This window comes from Hippopotamus amphibius, chromosome 3 (genome assembly GCF_030028045.1).
Source record: "Hippopotamus amphibius kiboko isolate mHipAmp2 chromosome 3, mHipAmp2.hap2, whole genome shotgun sequence".
Lineage (NCBI taxonomy): Eukaryota > Metazoa > Chordata > Mammalia > Artiodactyla > Hippopotamidae > Hippopotamus > Hippopotamus amphibius.
In genome coordinates, this window is record NC_080188.1 from 94,214,741 (window position 1) to 94,230,363 (window position 15,623).

The following is a 15,623-nucleotide window of genomic DNA, read 5'->3' on the forward strand; positions in this document are numbered from 1 at the left end:
TCATACAGAGTGAAGTAAGTCAGAAAGAGAAGGACAAATATTGTATGCTAACTCACATATACGGAATCTAAAAATGGTACTGATGAACTCATTGACAAGAACAAGGATACAGATACAGAGAATGGACTGGAGAACTCGAGGTATGGGAGGGGGCAGGGGGTGAAGGGGAAACTGAGACGAAGCAAGAGAGTAGCACAGACATATATATACTACCAACTGTAAAATAGTCAGTGGGAAGTTGTTGTATAACAAAGGGAGTCCAGCTCGAGGATGGAAGATGCCTTAGAGGACTGGGGCAGGGAGGGTGGGGGGGACTCGAGAGGGGGGAGTTAAGGAAGGGAGGGAATACAGGGATATGTGTATAAAAACAGTTGATTGAACCTGGTGTACCCCCCAAAAAAATTTTAGCAAAATTAGAGAAAAAAATATTTGTTTCACTTTAATGTTTTCTTCTCCACTACTTTAAAAGCCAAACGATTCAAATATTGCTAGAATTTGCCATTTCATTCTTGGTAAGTTATAAATGGTGTTAATGAGGGTTTATCACTTAGTAATTCATTAAAAGGTAGTAAGAACTCAACAATGGATTTAATGTTTGTGGCTGTCATTCTAAACATGAGTAAAAGGAGCAGTATATTGGCTGAAGTAAAATAAACTTAAGCACACTGATATCTTTTCACCCCTACGGGTGTGTGATGGCTTGAGTTATTGTACAATTAGAGTGACTGTTTAAGAACAGAGCTTCTCTTTTCTTTCAGAATATAATGAACTTTTGTCAACAATAGTCTCCCACACAAGGCAGCAATTAATATGTATCAGATCCTGGAAAGCGAACTTAAAGAAGGGAAGCTACACTTCTGACTTTTAAAGAATAAATGGAAAGGTAAAATTATAAACAAGCTGTGTTATGCCAAAGTCAAACAGCAGGTTGGAAATGCAGATGCAATTTCACCCCGGATCAGGAAGCAATATTTGGCATGACAAAGGAGTTGTCAGTATTGTCTACAGTTTTCTGGGTCAACGCTAATGTTCATGTCCAGAAAGATGGTGATGTTCTGTAGTCGCAGGCAAGGTTCTCCATGATGTGACAAAGATGAACGACATTTAAAGGGTATTGTTTTCATTTACAACCATTTAAGAAAACCTTCAAGTGACTGATACCATTGCCTCACGTCCCAGTGGAGGCAAGTGTGTCTCAGGGCGGTTAAGTGCGTGTCTCGGGTCCCATAAGTAGGAAGTGACAATGGCGATTTGCACTCAGATCCTCTGTCCCCAGGGCTAGTGCTTTAACCACTGGGCCACATGGGCTCTCAAATGTTAGGAAGGTGCCCAGATTGCAATGTACTTAAGCAATGTGCAGTTCCAACTACTGAGATACAGTTCTCTGTGGGTCTCTTGCATCTCTGCAAGCCTTGTAAGCAGAACATGGACTGCTTTTGCTCGGGACAATCTTACTAAGCATGTCTGTACAGTGGAGAGCACAGCAACAGAGCAATGCGGTCTCCCTGTGGAGCAGTGCACAGGCCTCCTTACAGTCTGTTAAAAATACTAGAGTTTCCTAAGAGCAGGGTTCTACTCCTGTACCCAACCGGGTGTGTTGACAGGCGTCACCTGGCCATCCTAACATTGTCTCACCAGCCTTGAGAAACCCACTTAAGAAAATGCTGATAATCTCGCTACTACTGAAAATAGCTATCTTTCAATGAGTAATGAAGTCCTTAGTTTGTGAAAATAAGACAAAACAAAACAGAACCTTTTCTAAATTGGAAGTGGGTCTGTGTTCTGCAGTGCCTATAGTTTATCAGGGGTCCTCTTAAAGGAAGATAATGCAAAATTACACACACAGCTGAGCTCCGGGCTGGGAAGGGTGCTAGCAAGTGAGGGGCTCTGTCGTGGAAATTCTTTTTATGATAAATTCTCTTTGTCAGAATTATATTTTTGGAAGTCATAATATTCCAATTTCACAACAGCTCTAAGTGATTTTTCATTCCCCAAGTACCAAGTCTGTAAACTGCATAGCATCTTATCTTAGAGAAAGCTCTTAATTTTTGTTTTCTAGGTGAAGTAAATGAAAATCTAGAGGATCTCCCCCATGCCATAAGCTTTTCAACACTCTGATGTCTTGCTTGGATTTTACAGACAGTCGAGGGAGTATTTTGTTTTTTTCATCCATTGACTGTATAAAGCTAATATGACCAATCTAATGTCTTAAATTAAATTGCTACCTAAAACCTGTCCTGGTTAAATTCCAGCATAGTTAAGCCCAAACTCCTGATTGAATTCATGGGAATTATACTATGATGTTGACAGAGTTTCAGCTCAGGTGTATGGTAGCAATCTGAGCTGAAGTGAGCGAAGAAACATACTTTGAGTGACACTCTGAAAGTATCAAATTATCTTTCGCATACAGCACTGAAGAGGAGAGAATAGCTTCCCTCATTTTGTTGTGTGAAATCGTGTCCTTTTATCACAGTAAACTTTTAAAATTGTTAAACCATTAACAAATCATATTTGTGTATTGCTAACAGTTAACAATTGTAGGTTAAACATTATAAAATGTTTACTTGAACTCATAAAATATGTAAATCAATAAACAATTTAAAAAATAAACATAGTTCACTTACTTTAGAAATATTACTTGATCGACTTGCAGACCTCCCTGGGGATTTGTCATTCTGAAAAATAAAATTAGGGACATTGATCAAAAATATAACAATAATCTTTACTGCTAAGAAAAGAAAGCACAGCACAGGCCAACGTATAGATGCTTTCTGTATTGTTCTAACAGACATAAAAATTGCTTACACAAGATGGTATTATCAAATTTTATTTCTCTAGTACATATCAGTGTCCTTTTGAAAATGTTTCAACTAGTATCAAGGTATATATCACTTTAGAAATATTTATTTCCAGGAAATGCTTATTTCTAGAAAAATATATTCAGTTCCTTTAAAATAGAATTAGAAATGAAAATATAGTCCATTATTTGCCCTTTTGCTTTTGCTACTAGGGTATTCTGAGTAAATTCAGGTTCTCAGTGCCAGTAAATACTGCATACTGGGTACATTGCCCATAATATCTAACTCGTGTAGTTCTAAAATATATTTGATTTGTCTGTCCTGTTATTTTATTTTCAAAATTAAAAAATTGTAAAGATAAATTACAATTTTAAAACATGTAACCATTTAAATTCAAAATATTTTTAAAAAGATTAAAAAATTTAAAACAAAAATAAGTTTTAAAAATTATGCCTCAGTTCTTGCCTCTTTAAAGAATTTCCAATTTCAGTGGGAAGAAACATGAAAAAAGCTTTTGAATAGATTCCTTTTTTAAAAAAGTCATACAATTTTAAAGTAGAAAGGATCCTTGAAGAGTGACAACCCCTCGTTCGCACCTGAAGGCATTCTGTGACCTGCAGCCACAGAGCTCTACGGCCAGACCAGTCACTCTTTCCACTCTGCCAGTTCTCTGCTGGTGGGAAATGGACCCGACATATCAGAATGTGTGGGTATTGTGCATTTCACATGTACTGAGAGATCACAGCACACCTTTCTTTCTGTGGAGAACATGTTGGAAGAGCCTGTTCTGGAAACCAAAAGTGTGTGAGGGATCTGTATTTAACATTTTAGGGTTCTTCTAAGAAAACATTCCTGAGCATCTGGACTCAACATCACAGTGGATCCCAGTAGACAAATACAGTGTATCTTGACAGAGGTCATTTTTGAGAACGAAGTTGTTATAACAACCTACGGGTCTGAAATGGCCCCGTGATGACTGCTCAAGGCAGTTGCAGAAACACAGGGGAAATGTGTTATTGTGGAAACACAGTAGCTGCATTCACTGCAAACTGTCACCGTGTCTGGTACAGGCTGGCAGACATTTCAGCTGAAGAGTACTTTTTCCTTTACATGCACCATCCATCTCATCCAACCACGGATGTCACGATAGAGCATGTTATTACAGACCGAGATGAGTCACAACTGTACGATTAGTTACACCTCATAACATCCCCGTGATCCAGCTGGAGATTAATGTGTGTGTTCCCTGAAGACATTTTTCCTTGATTAGCTTCCTCTGGTGATGGAGAGAGGTACTTTTCTACTGACATTTCAACTCCTCTTCCAGAGACAAGAAAACAAAACCAATCCATCTTTCCTTCTCAGTGAAATTCGGGATTTTGATACACCGCTGTATAGAACAGAGGTCAATGATATAACAGGTTTTGAGGGGAGTTTTGTTGTCCTGATTGTTTTACTATACTTTCTATATTCACATGATATTTGAGAACACGATCAAGGAACTAGAATTGAAAGACGTTTCAACGAGAACTTATACAAGAAATTGAATTTGGCATCAGATTACTTAATTTTTCCAACCAAATGGGACTTTGTGGTGTTTTGAGATAAAACCAAGGAGGGCCAGGTCCTTCCACAATTGTGGATGAGTTCAGCATGGGGTTATAATAAGCAGATAATTCCCATACGCTTCAGCATCCCCCAGTCTAGTGGGAGGGTGGGGGTGGGAGAATATGGTTGATTATTTAGTACTTCAACAGATCTTTTACTTTGAAATCCGTTAGTTCTATTTTCTCTTACTACAAGGTTAGGCATTGGAGGAAATAAACAAGCTTAGGCAAAGGCTAACTTTCCCATAGATAAGGTCTCTATTATTTCTATTCTAGTTAACACATGGGAACAAGAGAGGTTAACTCTATTGCTGCACCAACAGTGATGTAAATTGGGATTTGGACTTGAACTAGACCTGTACCCATCCACTAGTTCTAGCAGGAATGTATTTCAGATGCCAGAACTCCAAATTCCTTGCTGTGAAATGGGCAGATAATTTCCTGGGGCTGGTTGTACATATCAAATGAGTTATAGATGAAAGCATTTGACAGATTACAAGGTTATATTTCCATTACTATTCACAGGTAGAGGAAACACCCAAATAGTAACCCCCCCGCAACCCCAAACCGTGATAAATCATTACAGGTTACTAGACCCATAATTTTAACATAAACACTTTAGTATCTCTGTCCTGCAGTTCCACCTCTATTATGGGTTAGATTCTGGCAAATTCAAGAATGGAAAATCAAATTGCTCTCTACCAAAGGGGATTAAGGAAGTCTGGTCTGCCTTGCTTTTGAAACAAAGCACCAGAAGCACTTTCCCTCTTGGAAAACTTCCAAAGCAATCTGTCCAATTTGTTACTAATTAATTGGGTGGCTTGTCCCATTACTATTGCAATGACATATTCTTCGTTCTAGTTTAGTCAAATATGGTTGTCATACCTCATTATGATCAGTTTAAATTCTTTACCTTAATAAAATAGAAGCTGTCTCAGAATCCAATGTAACTTACTGGTAACCAAATTATAGTGACCTTGTAGGTCACTAAAAGTTGAAACCAACAAGAATTCCAGACAAGTCTACAAGAAAATTATGGGATCATTTTTTAAATCTTTTTTTAAAAAATTCTAATTTTAGGTTTGATATGAATGTATCTGATATTGTTAGTTTCGTGATTATTACTATTAATATAATAATAATTGTTTTTCAAATTTGACTTTACTAAGCATGGTTGGATTTTTATTAGCAGCAAGAAAAAATGATTACCAAATTAGAAAATCATTACTAAATTGTTGTATAATATTTCATGTTATAATCTAGGAGAGTGACATAGTTCCTTTAAAAGGGGATGCTCTGTTAAAGAACGCATAATACAGTGAGCATGTATTTATCCACAGAAGAATATTCTGTGTATCACACCATTGATCAAAAGAGGGCAGTAAGGAAGCTTGAAGGAGAGTTTTTGTTTGTTTGTTTGGTTTTTATTTTTTATGTAAACTGAAGAAAAAAAGATTATTTCTGAGAGCAGAAATCCGAATAAGACAATCTCACACAGACCACTGATATGATGCTACTCCGTAGTTTTTTTTCTTTCATACCCCCCGTCCCTCCCCTCCTCCCCCCCTCCCTCATCCTCCCCCCCCCAGGCTAAAAGCCAAGAGTATTTGAGAGGAGAAAAAAAAATGAAGCAATTTTTAAGGGTCATCTGAAAAATTCTAGGTCGACCATGAAACTATTTCTGCTAGAACAATTAAAGAATTAAAGCTTGAAATAGAAGAAAAGTCTTTGAAAGCAATGTGGCTTGTAAACAAAAAATAAATGACACAGAGACATTGAATAATATAATAAAACTCGGTTAATAGATGTATTAAAAAATCTCATGTCCTTTAAATAAAAGTACTTTTAAAAATGCCTATGAAACATTTAAAATTTATTTGTCTTCAAATAATATCTCAACAAAAAACTTCAAGTGGAGATTCTTTAGTGGACTTCTTTTGATATTGAGCCCGTAAAATTAGAAACAAAATTTTGAAATGTTACTAATAAATCTTGATCACCTGAAAACTAACACATTTTAAGATAACACTTGGTCCAAAGAGATGATAACTATCTGGAAAATTATAGCCAGAAACTCTGGAAACAAACAATAGAATTAGAAAAAAGTACAACACAGAAGACTAAATTCAATTTCTATAATAGTCAAAGAGGTTTTATCTATTCACAAAAAAAAAGGTAACAGAAAGAATCCCAATAGAAAAAAATTAAGCAAAAGAGAGGAATAGAAATGCACAAAAAGGGACTATAGATTGTTAATAAGCACATGACAACATACTTAAAATCACAAGCAATCAGGAGAATGGAAATTAAAATAACAAGACACTGTTTATACCCATTATGCTGGCAAAATGGAAAAGAGTGATAGCCTCTATTGCTGGTGGGGATAAAGAGAAAGAGTTCTCTCAAAAATTGCTAGCAGGAATGTGAATTTTTGCAGTATCATTTGAAAAAACATCTGGCAACATCTGTTAAAATTTAAAATATCATTTTATGCAGTAATCTCACTCCTGGGAATCTATCCCAGAGAAATAAAAGCACTGGTACATAAGGATATGTAAATAAGGACACAATACAGCTCTGTTCTTAATTGACAAAAAAAAAAAAGAAAATCTTGGCAATAAAGATGTGCCAGTTGTTAAGTTAATGTCTGGAACTTTTAAGCCCACCTTCCTAAATTTTACTCTGGAGCTGGGATTCTGCAAAGTCACCCAGCTCCCTCTGAAGCTCCTCTAAGAAGGGCACTGCAGGGAAACTGGAAGCCTGGGAAAGGAAAAAGAGATTTGCTTCCTGTTAGCTTCTTATCTGCTTCTTGTGTGTGAGCATCTGCCTAGGAACGCTTCTTCCCCGTGGCAACCACACTTCCCTCCTGCAGTCGCCTCTGAGCCTGTGCAGCTTTTCTCACACCTGCAGAAACAGACTCAGGTTTTAGACACCAGCACCAGCCAGCTGGCTCCCTCCTCAGAAGTCTGAGTTTCAGTTCCATCAGCCCCTCTTCCAAGCTTTTAACAATTCCAATTTCTTTCCTTTGTTCACCCAGACCTAGGGGGGAATGATTGCTTCCTGCAATTCCAATTTGTAATATCTGCTGTTCTGTTTTTTTTTTTTTTTTCCCCTTCTCTGTTACCTAGTAGTGATCTTTTACAGCCAGGCAATAAATCTTTATAATAAATTCTCTGTGATAAAACAAAAACTTCTGGTTTCTCTCTCCTGACTAGAACTTAGAGTAAACAATGCTCATCAGTAGAGAAATGATTAAATAAGTTATAGTGGAGTCACACCTTGGAATGTTATGCAATAATGAAAAAGAATGACTTGACTCCCTGTCATTTGACCTAAATGGATTTCCATCAAATAAGACTGACTGTGAAAAGTAAAATGGGAAGTGACACAACAGGACTATTTGTAAAACATATAGGGGCAGACATGTAAGTATCTACGTGTGCACACACCTCATAGACCACACGTCAGCACACGACTATGTGAAGACGGAAAAAGTCACAAAAAGATATGTGTGAATTTCTGGGGGTGCCAGTGGGAGGGCAGAGGGAGGCAATAAAGGAAAAAAAAAAGTCCTTAAAAAGCAAAAGAGAGTGTTGGAAATTGTTTACGTAAAATTATATATGAATGTGATGTGCCTACAGAAATTTTAATCACATATGATGAAGTTAGGTGATTGGTAATATGCATGATATGATATTCAGGTAAAAAAGAGTTAAAGATCAATGTGTAGGGGGGTGATTCCATTTCTTTAAAAACAAATATATGGAACCTTTCTGTATAAAATCATTGTCCACATTTATGAAAGCAAGACTGCCTCCTGATGAAGGACGTGGCATTCTGGACAAGGTAGTGCTTGAGATTCCTAGCATGAGGACAAAAGGAAATGAGGTTTTTAAACAGTTTGCACACTCCAGTGATGAACATGTTTCAAACCAAGTCTTATTTGGATGGGAAAAAAAGAACACAGAAAAGTGATCATGGATAAGTTGTCAGAGCACCAGGGGAAAGACAAAGAGGATTTCATTCACACATTTTCACAGTTATGAAAAGACAGAGAACAAGGGGCACAGAGTGGCTGCTAAATGTGGGAGGTGATGGCTTCCATTCAGGGGCTACCGTGAAAGGTGGCTACTACTAGGTTTTTTGGTTTTTATTTTTTATAATTTAAGTATAGTTGAAGTACAATATTCTGTAAGTTACAGGTGTACGATAGAGTAATCCACAATTTTTAAAAGTTATACTCCATGTATAATTATTATAAAATATTGGCTATATTCCCTGTGTTGTACAATGTAACCTTGTAGCCTATTTTATACCAAATACTTTGTATCTCTTAATCCCCTACCCCTAACTTGCCCCTCCCCCTATACCTCCCCCCAGTAAAAAGCACTAGTTTGTTCTCTGTATCTGTGAGTCTGCTTCTTTTTCTGTTGCATTTTTTAGATTCCACATATAAATGATGTCATACAGTATTTTTACAATATATAGAGTCAGGTCAGCATAAGCTCTTAGTACACAGCAATTGAACTCTTATAAGACTAAAATATAAGCAATTTTATTCATTTCCACAATCCTGTCCTATAAGACTACATTCACATTGAAAGTGGGAAGCTCACCAGCCTTAAGTATTCTAAGAATATACATGTAATCAACAAAATTTCTCGGATTTTTTAATTGACCCATGTACAACATTCTTTTGGGTCATATACTTTCTCTCACTATAATATTCTTACTTCATATTGCCAAAAGGAAAATCTGGCATCAGTTTCCTTAAAGTTTTAAAAATATTCCTTATTAATTATTCATTCCTTATTAATTAATTGACTTTTTCCTTATAATTACTTGACATTTCACTGATTTTTAGGCATTTTTTGCTGTCTTGGAATCTCAGACTTTCAGTAGTAAAGGCTTCACATGTGCATTTGAGTTGCAAATGAATTTGCAAATGTCTAGACATCCTCAATTTGTCCCCTGGGATCCACGTCCCACTCTCCACCTTGCTCCGTGCCCAGGAGGTACACTAGCAAGAATCCCATCACAGCCTCCTTTGCTCTCTGGCTTGTAGTTCCATTCCACCATTGGAGAGCCCATAGGAGAGTGTAGGAACAGAGGATAATGAGGTCAGAGGTTATCATCCCCTCCCTGAGACAGACCAGAGGCTGACTGTGTCCCTCAGTTGGAGTCAGGTGGCCCTGTCCCCAAAGCCCTCTCTGTCTCTGGTCCTGGAGAATGTTCCTTCTCCTCACCTTTTCAAGCCTGTGAGTAGTAACCACCACTGCTGCTTTGAGCCAGGGGGTACTGACCTATCCCTTGCATTTTCCTATACTCTGCTCAGACTTGTTGTAAATAGACTCTTAATTCTCCCCAAATTATTCAATTTGGAAGTGCCATCTGCTTCTTTCTAGACCCTGATGGATAAAAGTCATCTTTAGTATTCTTTGTATAACCTTATTGTTATTATTATTAATAATTTTTGCTTGTTTAATCAAGTTAAGATTTTAGAAATTTACACTGGAGATACAGTCATATTTTATCAACCACAGTCTACAGATACTAGAAAATCTATCAATTAGCTTTCAAGCCACTTTTGGTATAAGAGTTATATTGTTTTCTTCTATGGGTTTAATTTAAGATTGGAATCATGTTTATAAGACAGTCCACACATTTGAGACCAAACATTTAAAATGTGCCACATGGTGAGATGTTCTTATTAGCATTTTTCATCTTCCATTCCATTGGAAGTGCATTACGAAAGCACTTCAATAATTAAACCATCAATTTCTTAAGACATTGTCAGGGAAAATTCAGGCTAACAATTTTTTTTCTTTTTTGTTTTATTGAAGTATAGTTGATTTACAATGTTGTGTTAGTTTCAAGTGTACAGCAAAGTGATTCAGTTATATAATATATATATATAATGTGTGTGTGTGTATATATATTCTTTTTCAGATTCTTCTCCATTATCGGTTATTACAAGATATTGCATATAGTTCCCTGTGCTATACAATAGGTCCTTGTTGTTTATCTATTTTATATGTAGTGTTTACATGTTAATCCCAAACTCCTAATTATCCCTCTTATGCCTTTCCCCTTTGGTAACCATAAAGTTATTTTCTATGTCTGTAATTCTATTTCTCTTTTGCAAGTTCATTTGTATCATTTTTTTTTTGGATTCTACATATAAGTGATACCATATGGTATTGGTCTTTGTCTGACCAGGCTAACTTTTTACTAAATTCTGGAATAGGACTAACACATTCTGAAGCCTTCGTGGTACACACACCCACACACCCACCCACACACACACACACACACTCACTCAGACACACATACGCTTAGGCAAATGTATGTTTAGTCAAGTTTATGGTCCATGCAAAGGCTGATAGTTCTTCCTTCTGTACTTGTGGAAAAGTCTCACTTGTTTGTGACGTTGCTACTTCATGCCTGTTTGTCCCCTTCTTGTGCCAGCCTTCTCCTATTTGTGACCCGAACTCTATTATGCGATTTTCTCCCTCCTTCCTCTGTTAGTAACTTATAGAGAAATGTGATGAAATTTTATCCTTGGGTATGAACATTTCAGTTCTGTAAAATAGCTGAGGACACATGAGATTTCCCTAGTTGGGCAAATGGACACAGTGACCTAGACAGGGACCAGAACACAGTCACAGAAAAGGTGATATTGCCCAGGTGTCAAGCCTTGTCCTTGCTGTCATTTATTTATGGTCCATTTTTGACAACTCCTCATTATCTGATAATATTGGCCCACCAGGGAGCATGGAGATACAAATCTTGAGACAACATTTCATGGGTTCTTTTAGGAAGACAGCCTGAAAATCAAGCTTAGTTTGCATGGATGCAAATTCCAGCAGGCAAGCAAGAGATCACAGCCAAATTGTTTCTAAATCTTTACAGCAGGTTTAAGACCGCCTTTCTTTATCTTTTTCTATTGCTGGCCTTCCATTGCTAGAGTAATCCCTTCTGCAGCTATTTAAAAAAGAAACACAAACAGTGAACCCACACTTTAGGATTTCACACATTTCAGGATTCTTGTCCACTCTTATCAGAATAATTATTAGGAAAACAAGTGACCTCACAAGCATCCATAGTAAAATCAGATGTAATTTTTCCACACATGTGCTTCCTTGGATCCAGGAGGGGATGATGAGGAAAGGCACTGGAGAGATGTCATCTCACAGAGCATTGTCATTAACAAAGAGTAAGTCTGCCAGGATGGCTGGACCCAAATTCCAACTACATCACTTACGGCGCCATCCTGGGCAAGTTACTGATGCACTTGCAACCTCTGCAGACACAAGTGTAGCCTGCTGATGAGGACACCGTGCTCCTAAGGTGGCTGTGAGACTTAAATTGGAGTGTGGGATCAAGTGTTGGGCACGGGGCATCATGGGCTCAACAAATGGCAGCACAGTTAAATCTTACAGTTTATATAAACTTGAAACCTTATTTCTATACAGCCTGAATTTCATTACATTAGATGCATACTCGGTTAGAAATAGAAGTTCTGAATCCATTTTTTGAAACTGCGGAAACATTATTTTTAGAAATATGTTTTGAAGCATTTCTTCAAAAAAATTAAAACTACCTCTGGGGGTAGTGGTAAAGGTGAGATCCCAACCCTTCCCCTCGGAAAAAGCCAGTGTGGACAGGACGCCTGCCTCAGGCTCTCTCCTGGGTGACACTCCCTGGGGCTCTGTCATGGCTAGAAAAGTCTCAACAGGTCGGCACACTGTCGTGGACAACTCTGAGGAGACGGGAGGAAACGACTGTGGCTGCCCAGTAAGACAGCAAGTAGTAGATATAGAGTAAGATAGCAGTGATGGTAAATAAGCATAAGAAGGACTTTGCGGTCAGAGGTTCCGGTTCAAATTCTACGTTAGTCCACCTCTCACTCACTGTGTGACCTTGGTCCTGTCACTTGCCTTTTCAGAGCCTCATGCTAGTCTCTCACTGGGTTTTTCATGATTAGAAGTACAAATACCATATGATGTCGCTTATAAGTGGAATCTAAGAAAAGGTTACAAGTGACTTTATCTACAAAGCAGAAATAGAGTTACAGAGGTAGAAAGTAAACTTATGATTACCAGGGGATAAGGAGGGGGGAAGGATAAATTGGTAGGGTGGGATTGACATATACACACTACTATATATAAAACAGATAACTAATAAGGACTCACTGTATAGCATGGGGAACTCTACTCAATACTCAGTAATGGCCTATATGGGAAAATAATCTAAAAAAGAGTGGATATATGTATATGTATAACTGATTCACTTTGCTGTACACCTGAAACTAACACAGCATTGTAAATCAACTATACTCCAGTAAAAATTTTTTAAAAAAGAAAAAAAGAAATATCAATATTATAAGCACAGGACTGAGTAGGATTTTGGCACATGTTTCAGTAAAGACTGATAGAACTGGCTTGAACTTCTCAATTTTCAGGAACCCCCTGTTTTTCCATCACGCACATAAAAGCTATCCCAGATAAACATACAATATAAGTAAAAATTTGCTAACTATGCAAACTTAGCTTGTGTAGAAATCCCCTAGCTACCAGTTCTGCTACTGTCCTCAAACTTCTTTTAACAAAGGACCCATTGTACATAAATAGCAATTACTAATAAAATTGATTTTGGGGTAAGTTTATTATTCTACTATTATGATAAAGTGTTTCTCAGGGAAGGGATTATATTTCCACTATACTTTTATTCTCTTTAAATCCAATCCAATACCTATGTGAAACATTGATGACATTTAATAAATGAAATACAACTACTAATAATTCTCTATGATTCAGAGAGATATTAGCATAAGTATTCTTGAGAATACTAGACACGATGGTAATACTATATGATGGTAATTTATGTATTTCACTCATGAATAATGAAATATGCCTTTATTTTTCTGAATTTATAGTGAAAAAAATTAAAATCCATGCCTATTTTTGAATGTGGCTAAATGATAAAGTCACAAATACCAAGTAATAATGGATTTTTTTTGATCGCAGTATATTATATTTTGGATTTCATATATAATATTATCAACTCCTTCATGCAGTAGGTAACATTATTTATGAAAGTTTTGTAGCAGTCCTGGATTAATCAGAAGCAATCATACTTTGACCTAGGATGGTGAGCTTTAATTTTTAAAAGAGGTTAAAAAAAAACAATGGCTGGATTCTGGCTAAAAAGTATTACCTGGAATTGTGGTATTATAAGTTATACTGCATCGACTTTAGTTGACTTTCCCCAGCAAAGGTGTTAGCTTTTATATGTTGAATATTTGAGATTTTCTAGGTTTAAAAAGTGTTTACTTAATTTCAGGCACTCAGATGTGGAAATCTGAATGGGCTGAACTTTAATCTCAGTGGAAATCGCTGAGATCCAAGACATGCACATGTGCGCAAGAAGGGAACATGAGTTAATGACTATTTATTAAAGACATTTGAATTTCTCATAATAGAAATAATCTCTAGGGATAAAATATAATAAAATCACGCCTGGCATATCTGCTGAAAATTCTCTAATTCAATATCAGAAGTTCAAAGAGCATTAAGACCTTTGACCACAAGCGGATTCAAAAAAATTAATGAATTTCAACCACACTCTATGAGAGCAATAAAAATCAACACTTCCTAGGTCCCCACTTAAAATAGTCCGGGGGACAATTCAGTTTCTGAAATTTTTGAAAAGCATAAAAAAATGTAAAGTGCAAATATTTTACTAAGAATACAAGATAAACATGGGTTGTCATCAAACTATTGCTGGTTCAAAATAAAACCATGTTAGCGAGTAATTATTTATCACCAAGAAGATGCATGTGCTTAGGTAACTAGTTTTCTGCACGTCTTTATGAAAGAACAAAATTGAACTTTTATAATAGCTCTTCACTTGGTGGCAGATTCTAAGAGGCCTATCCAATCTAGTAAATGTGATTCAGTTTAAGTAAAAACAGAAACAAAAACAAGCATTCAACAGATATAATTATTTCTCTTGAGTCCTAATTTTTAAATTTGCTTCAGAGAAGAAGATGCGCAATTTTATAATGTTCATATGCATGGAGAAATTTGCAAATTGCCTTTATAGTAATAGGTGAAAAGAGTCATTTCACAGCCTTCTGGATGATAATATTGATGGTTCTAAGATGTCGATTCTAGACAGAATTAAAGTCAACTTCGAATCAAGCAATCTGTAAAACCACCATAAAAATCTGTTATTTCTATATACTGATATACGTAAGCAGAAGCTTCATTTAGAAACGTACGCATAGAACTGACCATGTTAAAGGTCTATGGACGTGCTCCCTCGGCTCGCGGAGCCCCAGGGGCGCACTGCTCCCTCTGGTTCTGCAGTGGCGCTGACTCCCCGGACGCAGGGCACCTCCACACACCAGGTCCGTCCCCAGGACCTGTGGGTAAATCCCCCGCGGGCAGCTGGCAACGCTGGAGTGCAGCCACGTGCAGAAGAGGACCCCCTAAAAGCCAAAGGGGCACAGAACTGCCACAGTTTGATTGGCCTGCTAAGACGCAACTCTAGGTTCAGAAACTATTCAAAATCTAGAAAGATTCTGCCCATAGTTATTCTAAGTGGACAAATTAGCAAACCTTCTCATAGAAGTTAATGGCTTCTACCTAGTAGTATAAATTTCTTGAGTTAATAATATGTTCATTTATAATGTCTCTTGAAAACAATAAATGTCCTGAGTGGTGTAACATTACAGTTATTGATTAATTTGTTTTAGTGAGAAGTTTATATTTCAAGTATTTAAAAAATTGGTGATAAAAATAGTGGCACAAAAGAAGAAAATACAAAGTATGGTAAAAGAAAATTTTTAAACATGAGAATTTTAATGGTAACAGTAATGTGTTTCCATTCAATAAGTGGTTTAGAAAATTAATTTCAAAATACATCCTCTAAATGTTCATATTCTGTGTTTGTGAGGCAGTATAGAACAGCATGTAAGGGCACAGAATCTCAAGTCAGAAATTTCAAAGCTGGAGTTCTGACTCTATCATTTGCTGATTAGCTGTGCAATCTTAGGACACTTACTTAACTCCTCTGTGCCTGTTTCTGTAATTGTAGAAGGCAAGTAACAATGGTACTTATCATTAAGCACCTTTACTGTAAGAACTAAAGGAGATACTTTATGTAAATATTTCAGCCTATATCCAGTTAATATCAGTTCTTCATTTTTATT

At 36.8% G+C, this 15,623-nt stretch overlaps 1 protein-coding gene across 2 annotated transcripts in view; it reads right to left on the reverse strand.

Annotated features, from left to right (window-relative positions):
* The window catches only part of MARCHF1 (membrane associated ring-CH-type finger 1), a 336,705-nt gene that overhangs the window by 163,409 nt on the left and 157,673 nt on the right, over positions 1-15,623 (reverse strand). For both annotated transcript variants that reach the window (XM_057727283.1, XM_057727282.1), the window contains exon 2: positions 2,625-2,675. In XM_057727283.1, coding sequence (XP_057583266.1) covers positions 2,625-2,675 — 51 coding nt within the window. The remainder of the gene's footprint in view (positions 1-2,624; positions 2,676-15,623) is intronic.